At 41.9% G+C, this 24584-nt stretch overlaps 4 protein-coding genes and 1 pseudogene across 4 annotated transcripts in view; 2 read left to right on the top strand and 3 right to left on the bottom strand.

Moving 5' to 3' along the window:
* Positions 1-2938, bottom strand: part of LOC109476886 (plexin-A4-like) — a 164836-nt gene extending 161898 nt beyond the window's left edge. Inside the window, exon 1 of the mRNA XM_019777900.1 lies at positions 2580-2938. The gene's annotated coding sequence lies outside the window, so the exon portion shown is untranslated. The remainder of the gene's footprint in view (positions 1-2579) is intronic.
* On the top strand, positions 2050-2760 carry LOC109476884 (annotated as a pseudogene).
* Positions 2939-3294: 356 nt separating the features above from the next.
* LOC109477057 (nitrilase homolog 1-like) lies at positions 3295-9067 on the top strand. The gene is made up of 8 exons (XM_019778097.1): positions 3295-3416; positions 3813-4053; positions 4563-4718; positions 6610-6667; positions 7121-7269; positions 7810-7920; positions 8302-8403; positions 8827-9067. The coding sequence occupies exons 2-8, from the start codon at positions 3823-3825 to the stop codon at positions 9019-9021; spliced, it is 1002 nt and encodes a 333-aa protein (XP_019633656.1). The 5' UTR covers positions 3295-3416; positions 3813-3822; the 3' UTR covers positions 9022-9067.
* Positions 9068-10477: 1410 nt separating this feature from the next.
* Positions 10478-15159, bottom strand: LOC109477452 (methylglutaconyl-CoA hydratase, mitochondrial-like). Its single transcript, XM_019778734.1, has 7 exons — positions 14967-15159; positions 14222-14289; positions 13613-13700; positions 13269-13448; positions 12487-12731; positions 11804-11902; positions 10478-11309 (listed from the first exon to the last, which is right to left on the bottom strand). The coding sequence occupies exons 1-7, from the start codon at positions 15145-15147 to the stop codon at positions 11232-11234; spliced, it is 939 nt and encodes a 312-aa protein (XP_019634293.1). The 5' UTR covers positions 15148-15159; the 3' UTR covers positions 10478-11231.
* A 3401-nt stretch (positions 15160-18560) lies between these two features.
* The window catches only part of LOC109476883 (translation initiation factor IF-2-like), a 7557-nt gene continuing 1533 nt past the window's right edge, over positions 18561-24584 (bottom strand). The window contains exons 2-3 of the mRNA XM_019777899.1: positions 20760-21427; positions 18561-18713 (exon numbers count right to left, since the gene is read on the bottom strand). Coding sequence (XP_019633458.1) covers positions 18561-18713; positions 20760-21427 — 821 coding nt within the window. The remainder of the gene's footprint in view (positions 18714-20759; positions 21428-24584) is intronic.

The raw sequence follows: 24584 nt of genomic DNA, 5'->3' as shown, positions 1-24584 counted from the left end.
GTCTTCATGATGGCCTGTTGACTACCCATCTCTCCAACATAAACTACAAACCTCTAAAAAGTGCCACGTGATGTCAAGTCATTCTCTACAAAACATCTTCGAGGCATTATAGACATTAAACCTTTTGTTATCAGTCTCTCATTACTTTGTATGTAAAAACAACATGCAAGCTGTATGTAATGATGTGTTGAGCCATACGATAATGTACTGTACCAGTATCCCTTACGAATTCCACAGTAGGACATGCTGTTGATTCTATAGAAAGGGCTTAAATATCTGGCTATAGAAGGGCTATATAATACATGTAGATCACAAAGCAAAAGCTTTCCGTAACTGAAATAGTGGTGATCTTGGTATGCTCTCGAAGTAGATCGACTGTAGCAACAGAACTTGTCAGTAGTCCTCTTGATAATCCAGTCACTAATCCCATGCATTGATTACAACCCCCTCTTTCCACATGACTAACGAGGGTCTGCAAGGGGGAATCCTGGAGGGAGAGCCGATAAAATTTGGCCTCACAGAAACAGCATGCAGGCCCTCACTTAGCCCAACAACATCCGATTGTCCAAGGAGATTATTTGCCAGGGGGAAGGTGGAAATTTGTCCGCTGCCTTCCTTACCAGCTGCATGATTTCCCACCAATATTCCTCCAGAGGACACACCAATGCCTCAAGTTGTATCCTGCACATTTCTGGAATCTGGGCGGTCCTTCCTGATTTGATTTATGGCCAAAACCCCAGGGGTTCCCCCTCCCTGTAAGGTCTGTCTGCCAATCTTCCTTACAACAACAACGCTTCCTTTGTTCTGCGATATTTTTACCACAAATTTTTACCACAAATATCTCTCCATCCATAAACTGGGACGGCCATGTTACTGGAAAAAATTTAGCAGAAGTGAACCCTAACCACAGCTACGTTAACAAACTCCATGTAACGTTACCACTTTAGAACTACGTACACTGTACTTTTGGTGAAAGACATATTCCATTATCATATCAGGTTGCTTTCAATATATCACCAATTAAATCATCAAGAGTAGATATGACGAAAATATCATATAGAATATCCAGATAATCATAATCACTTAATGGTCCCTAAGGTTATTTTCCTGGGAAGTTACACTGGCCAGTTGGTCACAGCTATGCCCTTTATTCCCCTGATTTCATTGACCTCAAAACCTTAACCTAGTTAATTTTCCCAGATACAATCTGATTTTCGGGTTACCTTCCATACTCAGGAATGGCCATCTGGCTGTGATAATCTGCATGATTATGTGGAAGCCTTCCTGTGATAATTATGGTGCAGTTAATCCAAGCCTAGGTGAGTTACCAGCATTAGCGACAGGAGATCACCTTTACATGTCCAGCCTCCAATAAAAAAGCCGTAAAAAGCTTGATTTCCTGCTTGCAAATGTGGCAATTATTCTGCTACAGCCCTTTCACTGATTCCCTGAATCCCCCTGGGTGTGATGACCACAGATGCCAAAGGAGCAGCTAATTTGATTTTGTGTTTTTTAACCAAAAAGCATGCTGCAACATATGACAAATTGCTATGTGATGCCTTCTACATATCAAGATACATGTAACGTTACCACCCTTGCATAAGTATTGGCAGAACTTTCAAATGGTACCATCTAGAAAAAATCCCAACTTACTTGGCAATTCATTCATTCATCTCATTTGGAATTCAGGGAGCCAACTAGGAGCCAATAGATAAAAACCAATCGTCTGGATCCTTTTTATTCTTTCCTTTCCTATGGGGAAGGGATCTACACACTCGGTTTAATCAATTACAATACAATCACAAAAGTATCAATAGAGTAGCAAACTCTTAGGTTGTATTTGTAAGACAATGGCTACTTTTAAGGATTAAATATCCTCCATAGGAAAACAAGCTGCTTGAAAGGGACTGCCATATGTGTTCAACGGGGATGACATTGTAAACATCGGACTGGACTGAGAAAATAAAGTTTGATGTTTTTGATGTTGAAGAATTTGTTTTCCATGTGCAAGACGTGCTGGGACCCCATGTCGTGACCTGCGCTGACCCCATGTCTGCCGGGGAAGCCCCTCGGGATCGGAAGCTGTCATCCTAACCTCCCAACCATCGGAAGTTCCAAAACAACATCCAAATCTTCAATACAGTTGTAGAATATAAAAAGTAAGCCCAGATTACGAGATTCACTTCGGAGGTATTTTGTTTGGGGTTGAGCAGTCCAAACACCACGGGGTGTCAAATAACGGGGCTTGTCATCGAGAGGCAGTTCGCCAACAAACACTGGGCTTCCCTCGATCCACATGACGTGGTTCGGATTTTGCCGAGTAGAATGTCGCTATAAACTACACCGAAAGCTGGCATGGATCTGCCTCAGTCATCTCAGTTTCGGAAGGAATATGTATGAGACAATGAAAGCCTTGTTCGGGAGGGATCACGCCCCGTGCCTTGACATGTTGGCACACCGTGAACTGCACCTCTCTCTTCATCAAACACAGGACGTGTGAAAACCCACAACACTTCCCCTTTCTAACGGTCATCGTTACACAATCCCGGGGAAAATATAATCCGAACCCTCGCCCTTACCTAGAAATCCAGCCAGGAATGACAGCGAAGCCTGCCAGCGAACTCACGCGGCGGACACTCCTACCCACTGGTCTTCAGAGAGTGAAGGAATGCGGTCCGGCCGACCAAGGTTCCGCGGCCCCGGCCAAGACGGGCTCGGCAGGGGAAAATCTCCACTGCGTCTCCTCCGGATCTTCGGTAAAGGACAACGCGACAGGAAATTCTACAGCCAGGTCTCTAACATACAAAAGGAGAGCCGACTGCTTACATGTCCTGTCCTCTACACATCGTGAACACGAAGAGGGCTGAGCGCCAGCTGATTGTGCTGCAGTGTGAGGACCGCTAACTGATCGAACCGCTGCCGCTGTTCACGGTTGAAGGGCCGCCAATGAAAATGGGGCGGTTAGTCTCGCTCCCGGCCCTTTGGCAGAGTATCCGGTAACAGGACCTCACTGATCAACAGCGTCCTCTGGCGGACAAAAGCTTTATAGCACCATGTTGGCCAACACTGTTATTCACGAACTTATAACTTATAACGTTAGCATTTCACCAACCCAAATATCAGACCTAACGTTAACTTACCATGAAACAAGTCCGACATGTAATGAGAACGTTTCTGGGCCAGCCATGCCATTAGACCTACCGCCCGGTGCCCCCAGGATCTACTTCTGGGCTACAAGATTCAACAGAGACCGCGTACGAGCGCCGTCTACCGGAATTGGTTAAATACGTACTTCCGTGTTGTCGGACGTTTCGTGAAACCCTGTGGGAGAATTAAATTCAAAGAGCCGATTGTTTGGACAATCCGTTGGTCACCCTTGGTCATTCCCCCTTGACCCACGCGGGGTTAACGTTCAGGTAAGAGCTAACGTTACATTACTGCATTTGTGCAATAAAACACGCTTTGTATTATTTTAAACAGGCTTCAACAGCCATTTGCACAAAGATAGTTGCAGGAATCGGGTTTGTTGCATGCACCTGTGATATGATTATGATGTTATTCGGCACAAGTGTCAGAATTAACGTTTTTAAGGCCTTTAAAGATTGCTAGGCTTTGTCAGCCTCTTTTTACAGGCTTCAGAATAGACTGGAAAGAGTAGAAATTGGCCAAATATAGACAGATAACATGCCAGGGGAGTTGGTCTGCTATTAATTTAAGGTATACATTTGCCACTGGTGAGGATAATTCTTGCATTGGTACAATATTAATTTCTTCCTACACTCAAGTAGTACTTATTCTTACATCATTTAAAGGCAACAGCAAATGACTTCTGCCCTGCTGAGAGCTCTTTTCAACACAAGACCTAGCGGCACATGGTTGCAGGTGTTTTCAGGTGTGAGGTACTGTGGCACAGGTGGGCAGATGTCGGCAGGTGGTGGGAGCTCAGGACGTACCCTGATTGCAGTTTGTCAGATGACATCACGATCTGACAAGGAGGACAACTTTCAGGTGTACTCTGGGTTGATAGAGAGGGCATCAACACGAGGAGCCAAGGTATGGGACACCTTGCAGGCAATATTCCATGTAAAAGATTGTCATTTCTGGTGCATATTGTCTTTGGAACTTTTCAGTAGTTACAGTGACCTTTCACAAGTATATTACAGTACGACCCCACTATATCTTGTAGATTGCTGAGAAAAAAAAACATGTTTACCCCGATATGCATTGTGAGATGTTCAGATAACTTCAACTGTTCTCCAGGTATCTATTAAGAATTTCATCAGGTTTCTGAATGATTGAATAGCAAAGTTCTTTTTTTCAACCACTTGTTAAACAAAAGCCAACGTTTGGATGGCCGTTTGTCATTGCAATTATGAGTGGTTTACTGCGCACTGAAGCTGCATGTAGGTGAACCAGTAATACCTAGTCTCGGTGTACAGTAAACCAGTCATAATTATTACAATATTAAGTAATATTGCCCTGATGAAGATGACAGATGTCATCAAAATGTTAAAGTAGTTGTGAATAAAGAACTTTGCTATATTTTGTATTCTATTCCACAGGTAGTGTTCCTACCAGAAGGTTTTGACCACCTGGGAGGAGGTGTTCCCCTGACAGTGTCTATGGCAGAGACTCTGGATGGAGAACTGATGACCAGGATTTCTGAGTTAGCCAAGAAGCATGATGTGTGGCTTTCCCTTGGTGGCTTCCATGAAAAGGTGCTTACTGTTATTCCTGAGGCATTTTTTGATATCATATTTTTATTTTTTTTTACATCACACTCAAAAGTTGTGAATTTCCAGGGTATTAATATTAACATATTTCAATATGTGTATTTCATATCATAGCCATATCATTGCCATATCATTGCCATAACATACTAGTAGCCAGCTGCCACAAGCCTACAAAGCGTTATACATGCAGATAAAGATCATGTGTGTCATTAGTACAGTGCTCACCAACTATTTGCATCACTGACATTGGCATAAACCTGGTATCTGCATAAAATTCTGAAAACCCAAACCATTTCCCATTCACTACATTATAAATTGCATGGCATAATTGCATGAGCTGTTATGACTTTCACCTGATATTGGACTAAAATATTTCCAAGTCAATGGCACACTGACCCAGAAGTACGTGAAAGAAATACATGTAATTTGTTGCGCATCAGCAAAACTGCATGAAGTCCATTGTTATTCATTCATTATCACCCCTGCACCCTCCATTGTCATACACTTTCTCTGTTGTCACTTCCTTCTGGACAGGTGAGAACCCCCTATCACTCAATGATGATTGTGTGAAGAAGTCCTTTGTTCCTTTTTGGTGTCCTTGATTGGGCTGTTGTTTTAGGTTTGGTAAGCTTTTGCCCAACACAGGGGTTGACAGAAGGTGGAATGTGTTTGATCTTCTATCTCCATGTTAGCCCTGTTCATTATGAGTTTCTAAATGCGACTTGAAGATTAGAATATGGTACATGTATGTAGTTGTGGGTGAAAGTGAGTATATAAATACCAATAACATCATGTTTGTGGTTGTTTCAATTGGCCCCAGCCCAGTATCATCCATAACCAACTGACCTCCCCTCCCTGTCAGTCGTGTGGGCTCTCCTAAGGTTATTGGACTAAACCTGTTATAGGAATAAAATTCCTTGACAAATCGTCCATGCAAATAACAGGAGAGCACTGTATATTACATGATACAGGGGTTGGTGGAAAAAGCAGTCCAGTCCGATCGGCAGAAAAAGCAGTCCAGTCAGATTTTAGTACAAAGAGAATTTATCAGACTGAGGTTGCTTGTTATTTACCGGTATTTTGTATTACACAATGTGTTCTACCTGGATCTCTAACCTGAATTTCATGTCACATTTTGAGAGCTTTTAGGCCACACCAATTTAATTTCTTGGTTAACGGATTCGCCGCTTCATTTTTATCTGATTTGCAAATAAAAATAAAAATTCAGAATCAACTGCAAACTACTCATATTTTGCCCTGAACAATTGAAAACAGTCCTTTTCATCCTAGTTGTTGCAGTTATTCATTCTTTTAATGCAATGGTATCATTAAAAGTTCAAAATTCACTGTTTAAATTTTGAACGAGCATGGTGTGTTGACTTCATGGCTCCTATCGTACAATTTTGGGCCATAATACTAGGATGCCTGGGCCTGTTTTATTTTTTTTTTTTCGCCCGCCCGCTCCATTATTTTTCTAGATTAATCTGTTAACCAAGAAATTTAATTGGTGTGGCCTTAATGTAATTGTCAACGAATTTCATGTCACATTTTCTTTGAATCTGTGTACATGCCAATTGATTTAAATAAAATTGAACTTGAACTTTGTCAACGTTTTACGTTGAATTAAAACGACCGATAACGCTTCACGATGAATATACTGATAACGCTTAACGTTGAATTAGAGCAGGCCAGCAACGATTAACGGTAAATTAAAATAGCCCATATCTGTTAATGAAAAAGGGCATGCAGGCCCTCATTTAGGACCATATCAGCCCAAAAAAAGTACTGAAGTAATGAGAATCAACTTTTCATTGTTGTGAAATGCCATGTCTCTGAGTTACAGCCAAACTGTGTCTAAAACACAATTTCCTTACAGGGATCAGAATCAGATAGCAAGAGAGTTTACAACACCCATGTTATGATGAATAATCAAGGTTAGTGTCAAGGACGTGTTGCAGATTTTGGGTTTACTTTCTTTCTTTCTGCATGGAAAACACCCAGTTGATTCTGTGAAACATTCCTGGGGTACAATTGGTCAACGGATTTCTGCAGTGAAATGATCAAGGACTGGTACTGATGTGTAGTAACTGATGTGGCCTAAAAAGGGTTCTAACTTTCCAACAAGCTTTACTTTTAGACATGAACTTGAAAAACTTTTTTTACAGTTTGTTGTCAACTCTTAGCCATTACCAATGGAATTTCTAATAAGTACACTAAGTTGCTGTTGCATTCCAAAACATGCTATTCCAAATGTTTTGGAATGGGCAATTTGGGATACATTTTGTAGTATTTTTATCGTGTTTTGAAATGGAACGTGTTTGGTTTTGTAACAGTCCCTGACAACCCCTACCCCTCCTACTCACCCTTTTCTTATATTTGTTGTACAGGTGCAATAGTAGCCACTTACAGAAAGACACACCTGTTCTGTGTGGACATACCTGGGCAGGTGAGGTTGAAGGAGACAGACTGGACCATTCCTGGTGGGGAGGTAGTGGCACCTGTGCCCACCCCTGCAGGCAAAGTGGGACTGGCCATTGTATCCTTGTCTCAGAAGTTCCACAGATTACGATTTGTAACATGAAGTTTCTCAAAACTGAACTAATTGTTTTGATTACATGTACTAAAGTTTTGGATCTAAAGTTTTAAGACCCAATTTACAGGCGGGCAAAAACCTGACTGTACAAAAGCTGCATACACACATGAGTGTATCAATACTCCTGCATGTAAATCTGTCTGCTTTTATGTACGTGAATAACATACATTAGATCGTACGCCAGCCCTTGAGGTAATGTACGATCTGAATATGTTCTCGACGTATGCTAAAGCTGGCCGGTTTACACGCAAGAAAAAAATTCTATGCAGTTTTCACCTCCTCACCTGGGTATGTAAATTAGGTCTAAGTCTTTTAAGATAATTTGGGACAAGCTATTAGCATAGTAAAACAGGTAAACTGTGAATGCCTGTATCTAGCCTTTGGTAGTGTGGATACTCATGGGCCAGGGATATGATGACCATATTATCTAACATAAGTGAAGCCAGTAGTGACAATACAAACCCTTAACAACTTCCCTCCCAGTGCTACGACCTGAGGTTCCCTGAGCTGTGCATTTCTCTCGCCCAGATGGGGGCCGACATTCTTACCTTCCCATCAGCCTTCACTCAGACTACAGGCATGGCACACTGGGAGGTGAACAGAAGTCATATGTACATTTATGATTGACATGTAATAAAAAGTCAGTCATGGCTGCACTTTGAAACATGCTCATATCTGCCTGCTGTCTAACCCCATAACCAATGGAGGAGAATTGGTAATCAAATGGCTGCTTCAGTGTGCCAAAGAGATAACTTATTTCTCCTGTGGAGGAAAGGTTCTCATACATGTATATCCAGTTGTTTGAGCAACATTTTCCTTGTGTGTCTCATTACCTGGATGTGTAACCTACATCAACGTCATATCCTTTTATACGGTTCAATTTTGTGATCTGGGAAAAATGCTGAATATCATGACTATTTTAGTGGTGTGCTGCACTGGAATTTATGTTTTCTCTATCACATTACAAAAATGTAGGTGCTGCTGAGGGCCCGAGCCATTGAGAACCAGTGTTATGTGGTGGCAGCAGCCCAGACCGGCGCTCACAATGAAAAGAGGAGGTCCTATGGACATGCCATGGTGATGCCTGCTTTCAATCTTTATTGAATGGCAAAGTTCTTTCATTTACGACCATCAAGAGCAGATGTTTAACAAGAGCCGTGTGTCACAATTACTTAAATTACCTTTGCTACCACATTATCAGTAGTAACACCTAGCTTCAGTGCACAGTGAACCAGTCATAATTGCCCTGATGAAGATGACAGACCATCATCAAAACGTTGGCTCTTGCTATAAACAAGTGGTTGTGAATAAAGAACTTTGCTATTCAATCATTCACTAAGCTGATGTAATTATTCTTGGATGCAATCTTTATGGTCTATTAAAAGTGGGAAAAAGTTTTCATGGTAGTGGAATCAGTTTATACTATGTTGGTTTAACATTTCCTTGTGCAAGTGCTGTTCTCCTGTATGTTGGTAACATTCTGTTGTTTCACCTGTGCAGGTCGTTGACCCCTGGGGCTGCGTAGTGGCCTGTTGTCATGAGGGAACAGACGTCTGTGTGGCAGAGGTTGACCTTGACTACCTGCACAAGGTCAGACGTGAAATGCCAGTGTGGGAGCACAGAAGACATGATATCTATGGACACATAGAACTCAAGACATCAGACCATACTACTGGGCAGGAGTTGTCACAGTAGCTTAAGCCTATCACTGATTAGCCTGGATGCCAGACCCATAGCACACTGGGCCCAAAGTAATATCCCAGTGTCCAGGTATTACTTTGGGCCTAGTGTGCTATGGGTCTGGCATCCAGGCTATTCACTGACTGGAAGCTCAGCATTATGAAGCAAGTTTGAACTATAATTTCCAACACAAGAAACTGGAATGGACCCAAATTTTTGACTGTGACATCAGATGACACACGTGACTAGGTGAGCAGTGGAGCATAGCTTGCAGAGTCTGTGGCGCCCCCCGTCTTTGTTGAGGGATAACTGCAACATGCCCTGTGTAGCCTCTTTAATACCTCATGCAAAAATCTGGTTTTGTGTCCAATATTGCTGCTTTGTTCAATGAGACCATGGAGGTACCTCCATGATGAGACTAAGTATCCAGGTGATAATATAAGTATGTGTTTGTAAAAGTTTATCTTCTTAGATATTGAGTAACTTTTAGTCTTTCCAATATGTTTCCTTACATGGGTTCTTGGTGTTCTGGCCTTGGAATTGTACTATATGGTATACAACACTGCACTTGGATTATATAAATTATTGGAAGATTATCAATTTGGAAGATTAGTGGTTCAAAGATGATTTCTTGCATTCAATACTATTGTTGAATCAGGATGCTTGTGACTCATAGCTTATATATAATTACCTCAGTTTCAGCTGTGCTTACCTCAGTTTCAGGTTTCAAAATGTACAAGAGAGAACCAATTTCCTCAGGTGACATGAGCAAAAGTCCACAAAGTTGTAGAAAACAATGCCAGTATACATGTACATTGTACTTCAAAAGCTGCTGTAATATGAACTTCAACATAGCCTAGGAGCAAACAACATATCAATTGAGGATGACTTAATATATGAATAAAGACTTGCTTTACAAATTGTTTTCATTTGCATTTATTTCAATGGCTGCATTTATAAATGCATTTAGTGTATTACATGTACCACAAAAAATCCCAACGTAATGAAAAGCAGGAAAGGTTGAGAGCAGTTGCACACTGGTTATTTCTGGTTTCCACAAAGAATTCTGAGGTATGAATTGTGAAAAGATTTTGTCTATCATCTGATACATCTTTCTAATACATGTGTAATACTTTCCCAAGGGCATGATGTCTTTCATATTTCTGCTACTGTCCATTCAATCACACAAGTCCAATCACCAAGTATATAACAGCAATAACATTAATCAAACACACTGTCCTTACAGCTGTTGGTAACTGTATTGTTGACATACTCACTTCCTGATTCTTCAGATCCTAGTTGAACTCCTAGGTCAACACATGTTAGGGTTGACAAGCACGTTGGCAGAACGTACTGCAAATGCGCGAAACCCGTAATGTATTGTGCATAGCACTTCAGAAGGTTCTATTCACATAAGGTTGTATTTGCGTATATAAGGTTAACATCCCGTCTGTAGCTTCCAAATGTTATGTCGGAAAATATGTCCTCTGCAACAGGCAAAATTCTGATGCAACGTTGACCAGAAATCCACCGAAAACCGTGAAAATACAGGCGCAGTACGTTCTGCTGACGTGCTGGGTAGACACTTCTACTGGTAGAGATCCCAATCGCAGTCCTTTTCAACAGGGACTCCAATTAGGATGTTGTTAACGTGCTAAAAAAAGGTGGTCTCCCATCTACAAATTCTAAATTTCAAGTTGATCTAGAGTGACACGAATCAAAGATGAAAAGTCCTGACTGTCTTTTAAGCAAATATCTTAAAATCAGGTCTCTGTCCAACTTGGAATAATCTCTGCCTCCCAATCAAACTCTCTGTTGACAGAGACTCTCTGTTACCAGATTGGAATCTACACCTGACTTGTATGTCAGCCTACAGCCCTACACACAATATAGCTCACTGATGCCCAAATACTGTAATACTTCTCTTTCTCGGTGGTATCAGAGTCTACTTTATACAGGCGCATAAAATATCAACAATGAAATCTTGAGGTCAGGTCCATGTACTATCATGTTAGGCAGAGTTTTGCAGCATGTTCGGTAGGTAGGTATGGAAAACACAATTTCCTGACATTTCTGTACACAGCCTTACTATCTTACAGTTTGTCTTATGACTGCATGAATGTCAAACTTAAGCAAGAGAGGGCATGGATAGAGCAATTTCACTGTCATTACAGTACAATCTTGTTAGATAATGAAGAACTGCTGGCATCACATATAGATGTTCTTCATTCTCCTTTGTAGCGGGGTGGCCTCTTCTCTTTGAATGCCATCAGACCTTCCATCCTGTCTTTTGTGGGTATGACCTATAGATAGTCAGTACAAAAAAAAAACATACATCAGTCAGTTTCCCAAATGAAATGTAGCTCTCTGGTACCTTAACAATTGTATAGGAATACAAGGTCATGTTGGCAATCATACCTGAAGTACACATAACAGATTCTTACTAAAGTGTTGCAGTTATAGTCACATAGCATTGATACAATGTATTACAGTACATTTCAAAATTGAAAACTGTGAAGTGTAGTTCCACTAAAAATCTCATGGTAAAAAAATAAGGTGGTAGAAAACTCTCTAGAAAAGTTTTCTTATGCTCCTCTCCCTCTCTTATCTAATACATGTAGAAGTCCAAAAAAAACAGTTTCAATCATCTGATTGGCTACTTGGTTAATTACTTTTGTGTGCAATATCATTCAACTGTCTGTTATGCTAATTTTGCTACTATATGTACCCTACAGGTCCAAAACACTGATGCAGCATCTAGCTGTTGCAAGTTCCCATTCTGTAACCTCACATCTACCTGAGCATAGCAAGCCTCCTCTATGGCCATCCCTGTGTCTAGGTCCACCTGGGAACCCCTGTTAATGGCAATCTTTGCCACCCTCAGTGCTACTGGGCCCTGCAAAAGCCAAACAATACCAAAGTAATTGATGACTGTGAGTTGACTGTAGGAGGTAAATGTATCTGTTATACATTACAATACATTTGCAATGGAAGAAACTGAAGGTAATACCAGGACAATTGAACCCTTCCAATGCAGCTACATGTAGATACGTGTACATTTTCATATACAATGTCTTAAAAATGCTGACAATATTCAAACAAGTAAATGTATTTACATAGTGTCATATTCTGTTGATACAAAATTCAGTCATTTTCACCATCCACAGTGGATAAATTTGTTCAACAACATCAGATTTAGGTGACACTTACCTCTCTATGCGAATCAAATCAAATTTGAGTCAAATTTGACTATGGAACACTGTGGACCTACTCCCGAACACCAGCCAAAAACTAGCCAGCCATGGCTGAACCTCCTTTAAACATTTTGAAACATTTGGCTGGCACAGCTGATCAAAAGTTGACTTTACTGAACACCAGCCAACCACAGCTGACCGTAATCCTAACCATGGTTGGGGGTAGTTTGGCAGTGTTAGTGTGGCCATCTTCAGCCATGTATGACAGGGGCTTAACATTTCTCACCTGAGGTACGATTTCCTGAGCCAATAGCAGCGACCTCTGGTAGGCGGCGTCCCCGTTGCTGTTCTGCGGCACCACGTGGTTGACCAGCCCGATGTCGTACGCCTCCTGTCCATCGATGGCTCTGCCAGTGAAGATGAGCTCCTTGGCTTTAGCAGGCCCGATGAGCCTGGGGAGGTTCTGTGTACCACCTCCACCAGGGATGATGGCCAACTTCGTCTCTGTCAGACCCATCTTGGCAGACACCGCTGTGGTTGGTACAGAAGCAAAAACAGCTCTAATACCATGATCTAAACTTTTCATTATGCTTGTCATCCAACTGCATAATGGAAAGATTAAGATGAGGTTTCTCTTTCTTACCTTCACCAAAAGGAAGATGATGTTTCTCTTTTTTACCTTTAACATAAGGTTATTTTTAGCATTTGTGTGTGTTTATGTATGTATGTATGTATGTATGTATATATACATGTAGCATAATAACTCATGAAGCTGCTATTGATAGATAGTCATGACACTTGGTAGGTGGGTGGGTCTTGGTGAGACCTCAAAATGCACAAAAAACAGTTACTGTACTGTAGCAGTAGATGCTATCCGAAACATTTGACTGTTTCCAAAATCATATCCAGTTGCTGTTTTTGGCGTATCTTATTATGTGGATGTCTAACCTTCATTGATGAAAGACCTCAAAATTATTAGATTTTTGGCTCCCTATTGGCTTTTTTTAGTACTACAGCAAAACATGGCTCTCTCAAAGATATGAGTAATGAAATGACAATGGTTTTTACCTGCTACCCTTATGTCACAGCCCAGTGCCATCTCCATCCCCCCTCCCAGGGCTACTCCATCGATGGCTGCTATCACAGGCATGGGCAGGTTAGCGATGTCCCTTAGTGAAGCCCTCAGCCCTGCCACAAACGGTCCAACTTCACTTGGCTTCATCTTGGCTCTCTCCTTTAAGTCAGCACCTGGGAAACAAGAAATACTTGAATAAAAAACTGGCTGGGACCAAGATGAGAATTGCATGGCATGAATTAAGTAGACTTGTCAAACCCTGCTATATGATTATGAGTTTCAATATTTAAAAAAAAAAAAAATTCAAAGCAGAGAAAAGAAAATGTGACATGCCGACCTGCACAGAAGATTCCCGGTGCAACACTCCTGATGATGAGTACACGGGCATTCTGGTCAAACTTCACAGCCTGCAGTGCTTCTCTAAGCTGGTAGAGGGGGCAATTGATACACTGTTTTCCTTTCCTTCTGAAACTCTGACAGCAAACTGACCAGCAACATTTCCCACAAATGATACTCTCTAGCTATATATGTAACCATTCAGAGAACAAGATTGGCACTGTTGAATTGTTTGTACCATTGCTGGTGACAAACTATTTGCCTCTATCAGACTTCTGAAGTGGCTGGAAGAGTGGAAATTGACCAAATAAACAGATATTGAGATAACATGCCAGGTGAATTGGTGCACCAAACTGTGCTCCTTTTTTTACATAGCAGACCAACTCCCCTGGAATGTTGCCTTCTACTTTCCCAATTTCTACTCCTTCCAGCCACCTCCAAAGCTCCGCTATCAAACTATGCACAAAGTAAGTCATCCCAGAACAGAATTAACATCGCATCCACTAATATTGTTCATAATGCAATATATTAGTACATGTATAAATATTTTTAGAAATGTAACGTAACAGTTGAAAATTTCAAGTGAAGGACAACCCAGGAAGAAACTCACCAAACCAGCCAGATTCCTGCTGAAGGAATTCTTTGCCTCAGGTCGGTTCAAACCAAAGACAACAACACCTGGAGATCAGTAAACAGACATGAAGTTATTCGCACAGGAATTAATACAAGAAGCTACATGAACATTCATCATCAGTCCCATAGGGATAGCTGATCTGCCGTAGGAGAAACGCAGCTACAAAATTTACCGTAACTACTTTCTAAATTTGTATATACTATACAGCAACTTGCGAGAAAGTTGACGTTGACCCAGCTGATAATATAACGTTAGAGTAGAGTAGAGTAGAGTAGATCTTTCGTCTCGGTAGGAAGTTCTCTTCCACTTTGAGCCGCTCCTTGTAGTTTACTGCGTTGACATGGTCAGATATGGAAGTTTATCTGTGAACTGAGATGTATTTAAATTCTAGACAACTTTAGTTCAAATCAATTTTCATAAAGTAGGAAGAACTAGGAAAAACATGCATACCAACTCTTTATTTGGAAAATGAGTCATAACAAGGACTAAAAGTAAACAAATATTTGCGAATTTTCACGTTAATCGCCTTGGAGAGGGGTCTTGCATCTTGGAAGGATGGACTACTAATCTACACGTATTTGAGCCTTTGGTAACATACCGCTTCTAATATCTTAGTTGTGTTTTAAGGATACAGAAATAAAGACGCAAACCGTTAAACCATAGTGAAATCTGTTGTGTAAAATAACGCCCCCCTCCCACGCTAGCACCGATGCACACAAACCTTGGCTATCACCCTCCAAGTAGCTGACTTGCAGCTCCTCTTCAGACGGAGCCGTGCTCTGATGCCGTCTACCTTGTGTGAACACGGCAGAGCCACACTGGGTGACGTTAGTACGGAGAGACAGACCCGGGCGGACAAGATTTCTGACCGAGTGGCACAAAAACTTGGTGAGGGACGCCATGATGCATTGACCTATGACCCCAACACAACAAAACACTGGGTGGGAAGCAGAAATCAACGGTACTAGAGGACCGCACAACATGGAAAGTAATTTACATATGTTTCTACAGCATAAAGATAAAATCACATCATATAATCTCTGTTCTTCATATGAAATGAAAATTTGATTCATCAATCATTGGGCATTTATTTAATTAAAGCAAGGAGGTATTAAAAATCTTTTAAAATGTTTCAGGTTTCTTTTAACAAGAAACGAGAATCGATTTCAGTCATTTGGCGAAGACATATGGGACATATGGTCATGAAACCCTCTTCATTTCTTACATTGATGTACTTTGTTTCAAAGTTTTGACACTTTTGTACTATAATATAGTACAAAAGTGTCAAAACACTTTTGTACTATAATATAGTACAAAAGTGTCAAAACTTTGAAACAATAACGTCAGGGCTAAATAACACACGGTATAAAGTGTGCAGTGGTCATCTCCCAAAGTATGCCTCTGTATCTGTAACGTTAACAGTTATCTGTATCTGAATAGCCAGTATATCCGCTCCTCAGTGTAATTTGCAGGCACGCAGTTTGTTCTTTTCAATTTTGGCGCTGGTAATTAAGTAACATGTTATTGTTAGGGTAAAGTAATCCACCACATCCACCAGTTTCTTAGTCATTTTGTACATCATGCATAGTTTGGACATTTTTACCTGTCTTCCAGTGACATCCATTGTTGTTTTTCTTTTATTTCCCTTACACTAGATTCATAGTTGTAAAGAATCTTGCAGCTTATATCTTGCAGCTTATATCTTGCATATATATATGCCATACTGTATACATCAAATTTTCAAAGCAATTTGACTCCCGATACGGTAAGGGTAGCCTCTACCAGGCTTCGGGTGGCGACTGGAAAGTAGAACCTCTCTCGAGAGCGGCAAATTGTTCTCTCCAGCCGGCCAAACTCCCCTGGCATGCAAGCTCTCTATTTGGCCGATGTCTACTCTTTCCAGCCGCCTCCTGAAGCCTGGTAGAGGCTACGGTATGGGAACACATGTTATCTCAGTTACTGTCTAGTTTGATTTTAGCTGATTGTGAAAAGCTTGCAAAGCGTCGTTTTTCAAAGGTTCCTCGTTTTTTAAGTTCTACGTGGAACGCACATGTCAATGGCTGGTGTTAACGTATTCCATGGAGGTAGAAAAAAGCATGCTTATTCTGACAGTGTCTGTCAATTGTGCTGAAATCTAGGTCAGTGTTCAACTCAAATTCTCCCGTGAGAGCTGTTTCTCTAGTTTAAAATATTCTGTACGATTAAAAGGCATAAAACCATGCACGTTATCAACTCAAATCTGTAAGAAATATCACAGTTGGTATGGTCCGGTGCCATTTAATATTTGTTCAACCAGGAGTGATTGGCGTTCCGCCAAATATGCAAATAAGGGGTACACGTAATCTTGGATGATGTGGTTGATATTGGTGTGTCCGGGGAGGAGTAGACTTGCCAAAGTCACAGTCTGGGTGTTAAATGATATGATCCTTTTGCAGCTCTTAGTCTAAGAAGAGCCTAACTTTCCCCGAGCTCTAAGATCACGTCCACCGAGGCTCTGGCCTGGCTCTAGGCCTGGGTAGTCCATGGTAGTCAGCGACAATACGGAGCCGGTGGTAACTCTGAAGGAGATTCACAATACCAGCTTTGTATTCCTGTGGTTTAGTAGCATTTTTATTCTTGGCCAGAATTTCTTTTTATTTGCCCGCGCGCACTAGTTTGTGTGTCTTTAGAGGATGCCATCCATAAAATTAAGGCGGTGTGGCCTAATACTAAGTACCTCCGTGTAGTGTGTCTGATGTGTTTTCGTAGACATATTTCCACAAACTAGGCACATGGAAGAGAAGGCCCAAGAAAGGATATCTCATTTTACTTCTTCAGTTTTCTGCTACGTGTATGCACGTCTACTGCCTTATATGGGAGCCTCTACCAGGCTTCGGGAGGCGGCTGGAAAGAGTAGAAATCGGCCAAATAGAGAAACAGCATGCCAGGGGAGTTGGTCTGTTGGAGAGAACAGTTTGCCACACCCGAACGGTTCTCTCCAGCAGACCAACTCCCCTGTCTCTCTATTTGGCCGATTTCTACTCTTTCCAGCCGCCTCCCGAAGCCTGTACCTTTTGAGAACCAGTGGGAAAAGGAATAGACAAAATGAGCGAGGAATTCACAATAATGACTAAAGCAAAACATTCAACAAATACACGCATAAGTTTTCGATATTTTTATTCGGTTTTGAAGAGATAATTGAGCCACCAACAGCACATTCAACATCAATTGTTCTGTCGGTTGAGCTGCAGCAGGATGTCACAGGTATGAGAGATCTGGAGCCATGCAGTACAAGCGCGCCTCCTGTCGACTATGCAAGAACTACAAGGTGTCAGAACTACAAGACACCTTTTTGTAAATTTTGTAACGGATTTGGTAAACTATATTCATTACGCTATATAAAAGAAGTCCTACGGAGTATTCGTTCAGAATGCCTACCAAGTAAAACCTTCTATAAAGAGTATGATCGGTTAGTTTTTTTTAAATCTTCATAAACCGAAGCTTTTATTTCTTTGACGAGTAACACTCTATCAAAAATGTCATTTGTACAGGATGAGACTAGAAAAGACATGTATCAAAAACAGACCTTGGTAGATCAGGGAACAATGAAACTTTATTGAAACCTTGGTGTGACAAATCTTTTCATCTACATCAAGGGCGGATGGCAATACATGTGCAATGACGTATTTTACTCGTCACCATGGTAAAAAAAAACAATGCATTAAGAGTCAGCCACATACAACAGTGTATGCGAGAGCTGTTTATAAAAGCCTCATGAACTGACTGGTACATACTACACAACAGGCTATCACTTTGTTATGGTAAATGCAAGCAATATCAGGAAAAATATGTATTGTTTGTTTGACTTTGTAGAGAAAGACTAACCTAAGTTGAAACTGCCTATGTGAATCGCTCCAAAAACTTGGGGGGAAAAATGAAGAAAAAAAAAACTCTTTTTTTTTTAGTACGAACATTCCTTGCTAGACTTTAAAACAGCCGGGTTAGTTTATTTATCGTTTGCGTAATCGGAACTTGTACGCTTCGATTAACAGGCTGAATACGATCATCTTATTTCAACAATGTTAATATTTTCCCGGGATATTGCGGTGAATTTTGGTCACTGTTATAGCTTTTACATGAGGAACTAAAAACCTCACTGCACTGCAAAAAAATTCCAAACCCTTGCCGAAACCCCAAAATCGAAACGTTCTGACGTTCTAGAACTGCATATACAAATGTATATGTTTCCAGTTGTGGGTTACTATTATTATTAAGTCAAAAATGAAACTGCGCTGCAAAAAAATTTCCAAACCCTAAAATCAAATATCCTGGGAATTTAGAGTCCCGCAGCCCTTCTTGCTGCAATGATCATCGCCAGGAAGTTACGGGCCTTTCTGCTCCCGTCCCAGACGAGGCTCACTTGGTTGGTGCCTGGAACCGGCAGTAGGATGGGACGAACGTGCGCAAGTACAGGGATGATGGGGGGCGTCTGGAGGGGAGAGATTTATTTATTCATTTATTATGGCTTCACCACACCACGAAGTGGTGTGGTGAAACCATATTGCTTTTTCTGATGTTTCTTCTCCTTCTCCTCCTCCTTCTTCTTCTCCTGCCATTTTTTAAATGGATTCAGCTTCTTCATTTTGGGGCCTAAGGACCTGAAATTTGGTATGGAGGTACAGTGGGCAAATACCCCCAGGCGTTTTTTAAATTTTGGTGATACAGGCTTTTAGAATGGTTTTATTTGAGCTTTTTGGCTGTGTTATAGCAAATGTATTACTGTGCTGTGTACCACGTTTGGGCATGAGTCATCACAATGGAATGCAGGGCATCAACCAATAGGCATGCAGCTTTCCTCTATTCTTCTTGCTGATTGGCTGTTGGGATTTAACTTGATTAACACCTGCACAGAGCATTTTCATACTGACAGTATGTCTGTATTCAAGTGTTTTGGTAGGGATTTCAAGCTTTCCTGCTCCAGCATTGGAATGCGGGGCATGAACGTTTTTTTTTATTTTGAAAATCAACAGTTTGCATTATGCAATAAAAATCCTAACCAATAATGTAGGGAATAGCTATCCAACTGTTGTTTTAGTTGTATGTTACTTCATATTATAGTTATATCAATGTAAATCATTGTTTTCCCTTGTGTTTCTCATTCTTTCCCTACCGTGTCGTAAAATGTGGTGAAGCCATCGCTGTATTTGCTCCTAAGCAAATATTGGCCTTTCTAGTTTGAAATTGCAACATGGCAATACAATGTTGCCGCCAGGCAGCTGATAGCTGATATTGCGACATCATATACAAATATACACAATAAACACATACATCATCATGTAATCACATGTGCAATTCAGCCAAGCAATGCATATTGGCTGCCAATCAATGTGAATAAACAGTTTCAGTTTAAATTTTAAGACAAACATATACAATTGCGGGACCTAGCTTTCTCTGTCTAGTTTGCCGCAATATACAAGACAAACACGCATTTATTAATACATAAGTACATTGTCGATCAATTTACAATAAAAAATTAGATATAAGAAATACTAAGGTAACTAGAATTAAATCGATAAACATTAGGGCTAAACATATCTGTTAAAAAGAAACAGTGGCTCAGCTGGAAGTAAATCTTTTGGTAGATGCAATGTACATGTGGAGTGCATCTAGAAGTTGCTTGTTAGTGTCAAGGTCGTGGTCTGCTGATCCTTGGAGTAGGAGAGAAGCCGTAGGTCGCTGGTGTACAAGGCGTTCGACGGTAGAGGTGAGTTTGATGCGTTGTTCAGTACGTATGTAGGGGACAATGTAGCAGGTAGTGTTGAACGGTTTCAGAAGAAACTCCACAAACGCATGTTTTGTCCTTGATGTTCATCTTGTGCAACGTACTGTTTAGTTGGCACCAACCCAGTGCGTAGCCTGGTAGTGTGTATATTGTACAACCTTGGGACGAGAGTACGGTATGTTTGACGGTGTCGTGAGGTCAACAAGTGCCTTCTGCTCTCTCTCTAGAAGGCAGTAAGGTTCTGAGCATCTCTTAACTATCTGCGGTTGTTGGTTCCAGAGTGAAGATGTGTGTGGAATAAAACTGGTTTTATAGGTCTGAGTGCGACAGCGAGGAACATGGAGGGGAGAGATGATGCTAGTAAAACGTCTGAGCTGACTGGTATATATTACACAACAGGCTATCACTTTGTTATGTTAATGCAAGCAACATACATTCTGAAAAAAAAATCAAATATTGTTTGTTTGACTTTGTAGAGAAGGACTATCATCGCCGTAGCGAACCGCATTGCACAAGCATAGCTAATAAGTAGAATGAATGAAGGACCTTTATTATACATTTTTGCTCATTGCGAACTAAGTACAGGTATTGGTAAATAGCGATGGTAGACTAAAATATATCTATAGTAAAACTACATATGTACAGGTTCTGCTTCTTCTCGCTTCTTTTAAAAGACAATTGTAGATGTAACAGATGGAGTTTATAGTACGAGGATTATCGAGTTTCATGAGTAATAGAAAAAGCATGCTTCACTTCTGACGAAGAAGACTGGCGGTGAGTCTGTCCGGACTCAGTAGTGGGGCGCGGAGACTGATGCTTCTTCTGGCCCGACTTCCCTCCGGCACTGGGGGTTTGGGGATCTTCCTTCTTTTGGCCCGACTTCTCTCCGGCACTGGAGGTTTGGGGAGGATCTTCCTTCTTCTGGCGTGGCTGAGAGGGGTTCACTTTCGGGTGACCGGCCTCGGCGGTGGGATGCTTCTGACCCGCAGACGCAGTACTAGTGTTCTTCAGCTTTTGGTCGGGGGGAGCCTTCACGGCCTTGGGGGTATCTGCCTTCGCTGCAGTCTCTGTCTTGGTTTGAGGCTTCTTCTTTGGAGACTGTAGCAAGAACCCGGCCTTCATTCCGCCGAATGTGGCATTCGGTTTGCCCTTGGCTGTACCGGGAGCCCGCACAGAGGCGCTGGGTTTGTCGGGCTCCGCAGGTTTGGTCTTCGGCGGCGTGTTCGCAGGGTCGGTAGGCCCGTTCAAGTCACTACGTCGGGATTTCTTCTTTACTGTTGCACAAGCCTCATTGCTGCAGCTTGTTTTCTTCCTCACCGATGTGCCTGATTCTTGTGCAGGGGCACTAGGCTCCCTCACCACGGGTGGGGGCGGCACTGCACTTCCACATTTCTCATTGCGAACGAACCGCACATTCACGGCTGTATAGGGAGAACATACAGAATCGGTTAGAGGCGGTGTCAAGCCATATACATGATCCTGCCAAGTACATGACTCCGACACTACATGGGGGTTTCCGATATACCTGAGACAAGGGTGGGAGGTGTTTGGTCGTGATGTGCCGAGAGACTAAACCTAACCTAACGGTCCTAACCCCAATCGTAAGTCTAACCTAGCCCTGAACAATCATCCCAACTCTAAACCCTAACCCGCTAACTATACTAGTAGTACCAACCCTAACCCGAACTCTAATACCAACCCTAACGCTAACTCTAATACCAACCCTAACTCTTATACCAATTAACCCTAACTCTAACTCCATTAATTCCTAACGCTAACCCTAACCCTTTCCCTAAACGCCTGACCTCTCACATATTTGACTCAATAGTGATTCTTAGAACATCCATCCCTGGCTGTACTTCACCTACTATCGAACGCGGCGTACAGAAACTGGTCTGATTTGAAGTGAAGGAACACCCTCGGTGAAGGTTTAGACATCCAGGTAATAAGATACGCCAAAAAAACAACAGTTATTCAAGCAACTGGATATTCTCCTGCAAGTCTCCAGTGTCACTAACGAAAGGTAGTGGATGCTACCAGAAACGTCTGACCGTTTCCAAAACCATGTCCAGTCGCTTGTAACTGTTTGTTGGTGAAGGAACACCGCTCTCACCTTTTCTGACGGAGCCTACAATCCTGACTACCAGTCGGAAAAGCAACAGACTGAACTGTACCAAAATCCCAAACATGTCGTCTGGACTAACGTCAGTGTCTCAGTGAGAAACACGAGCCGAATCAGAGCGATCAAACTCACACGTCTGACCTGATGTCGGAATTTTCGACTACTGTAAGGACGATTATGACGTCACAAAAAGTATCCAAGGACGTTTGACATTCGACCTTGACATTGTGACGTTCTAAGACAAAGGCGTAACGTGACAGGCGTGGCGTTTTTGCTATATATAGTAATCGTCAACGTCAGGAAATTTACAAACACAGGCATGTCGACTGCTAGTCACTCTTCAATATATATTCATACGGACATAATAGTGATGGTTTTACCTTATACGTTTTTCGGTTTAAAGGAAGACGAATAATATGCGTAACTGGGGGTGCCCTAATTCCGACCCATCCCTAATACCGAACTAGTTTAAAAAACAAGGAAAATCGTAGATTTTGTACCTCCGGGTATTGTAATGTATGTTGCAGAATGTTGGGTGCATGTTGGGACTGTTCTTTGAATTAACTAGTGAATTCGCGCGAATACCATTTTTTTCGAAAAGTTTCGAAATGTTTGTAATTGGCTAAATGATGTGTGAAATCACTAATCCCCCCTAGCCGACTGGAGCCCAAAAATAGAAAGGACAGGAGGCATCCCGTGGCGAATCTGGCTGCCCGACCCTCAGCGACCAGCGATAATGTAAACAAACACAGTAACGGGTGTCCGAGACACGAAAAGGAAATACAAATAATCTTAGCCCCAAAACACATATACAATAAACAAAAAAAAACCTAGCACCATCTACAGCCCATTAACAGAAGATACACCGAGTCCCGAGAAGGTCTGAGACAGTATTTGTAAGCCGAAAACATCCGAAATTGCGCAAGAGGGCGTTGACCCCTGACCCATTGGCCCACCCGGAAGTTCGCTGGCTGCGACCCGCGCGATCCCACCAGGCACGAGACGTTGATTGACGGCACATGTGGTTCACATCTGAACAGTTTCAAAGAATGCTGACACCCCTCTGTGTGAAAGGTCAGATCAGTGGTCGCGACCTCAATGGTGATTATAACATGCAAAGGTCAAAAGCTTGAGGCCCGACAACACTGGAAAGGGTGTCCAGTCGGCGGTACTAAACGCATCATTTTCACGCACTAAAACACACATACTAAAACCAAAACAACGTGCACCATCTACAGCCCAACAGCAAAACGTATACCAAGTCCCAGACATATCCGTCCACCCAAACGCGAGAAACGGGTGCGAACGCAATTTTCGTCTTCCCTCACAAAACCTCCGCGCTCGGGATATACATCCCTACCCGGAGGTAAAAATCATTGTTGCGGCGTTATGCATGGGAGCACGTGCCTAAAAATAACCACAAGAATGGACAATTTTTTTTTTTGTTGATATTGGTAATCTCACAAAGTTTGTTTTAGTTCGTATACAGTCCGACACAACAGACGAGTGAAAAATCTGTGTGAATTCGACGCTTGTTCGGGGGTTGACGAGCGTGTCAAAAATGCAGGTTTTGCTTTACAGACAGTCGCTTTGGAGCAAGTCGCGTAATCGTAAAAAGAAGACTTGTTTGGGACAGAAAACAGTTGTAGATTGTTTTAGTCATAACTTGTGTATTATAATTTGTAAACTCTCTTCTCAGATCGACCTGTGTTAAACACTAGGTCGGAATTAGGGCACCCCAATTGCGATAGAACGTTCCATGCACCGGCAAAATGACCAAAAACCTGCCGTAAGTTTCGCGAATCATTACGCTTAGGTGCAAGGCGCTACACTCAAGTGGAATACACAGCTGTGCAGCTTTAATCGATATCGTTGTGATCTTTATCTGTCAATATTATATCTCATGTTGCGCGGGTTTTTGGTCAGATAAACTATTGCCAAAGGTATGTGCGTTTGCATGGAACATAGGTCGGAATTAGGGCATCCCCCGTTAACGTTATTGGCACATGCTCTGTTAAAGTGTGGTGCGTGTGGACCTCGCCTCCAAGGTCCGCTATTAAAGGAGGCGGGGGCGGCAAATGTACTCCTTAGCGGACTAACTCCCCTGGCATGTTATCTGTCTGCTAGTATTAGGTCGATTTCTAGTACTCTTTCCAGTCGCATTCGACTCAGCCTGGTACAGGCTAGTATGGGCATGGGCGATAGGCCACCGAGTTTTTGTTGAGATCGCTGTTGCTTTGTTTTATGAACACACGTATACTGTGCACTCCGTACAAGCTTAAGATTCCCGATAATCATACACTGAACACAAACACTATGAACACGGTCCGTTGAAAGGATCCGAAGAGTCATGAACTCAACACATAACACCGTGAACACTGTCCGTCGAAAGATTCCCGAGAATCATACACTCATCGCATAACACCGTGAACACGGTCCGTTGAAAAATTTCCCTA

This window comes from Branchiostoma belcheri, unplaced genomic scaffold, assembly GCF_001625305.1.
Source record: "Branchiostoma belcheri isolate BF01 breed outbred unplaced genomic scaffold, Haploidv18h27 scaffold4, whole genome shotgun sequence".
Classification (NCBI taxonomy): domain Eukaryota; kingdom Metazoa; phylum Chordata; class Leptocardii; order Amphioxiformes; family Branchiostomatidae; genus Branchiostoma; species Branchiostoma belcheri.
The sequence above is the reverse complement of the archived record's forward strand: the minus strand, read 5'-3'. Positions and strand labels throughout refer to the sequence as shown.

Excerpts from the sequence above, each read along its gene's own strand:
- LOC109477057 (XM_019778097.1), top strand. The coding sequence starts at position 3,823 with ATGACTTCTGCCCTGCTGAGAGCTCTTTTCAACACAAGACCTAGCGGC. Across the intron at positions 7,921-8,301 it reads CAGGCATGGCACACTGGGAG|GTGCTGCTGAGGGCCCGAGC; the intron begins GTGAACAGAAGT and ends ACAAAAATGTAG. Across the intron at positions 8,404-8,826 it reads GGTCCTATGGACATGCCATG|GTCGTTGACCCCTGGGGCTG; the intron begins GTGATGCCTGCT and ends TCACCTGTGCAG.
- LOC109477452 (XM_019778734.1), bottom strand. The coding sequence starts at position 15,147 with ATGGCGTCCCTCACCAAGTTTTTGTGCCACTCGGTCAGAAATCTTGTC. Across the intron at positions 13,449-13,612 it reads ACCGGGAATCTTCTGTGCAG|GTGCTGACTTAAAGGAGAGA; the intron begins GTCGGCATGTCA and ends CTTGTTTCCCAG. Across the intron at positions 12,732-13,268 it reads CTGTGACATAAGGGTAGCAG|CGGTGTCTGCCAAGATGGGT; the intron begins GTAAAAACCATT and ends TACCAACCACAG.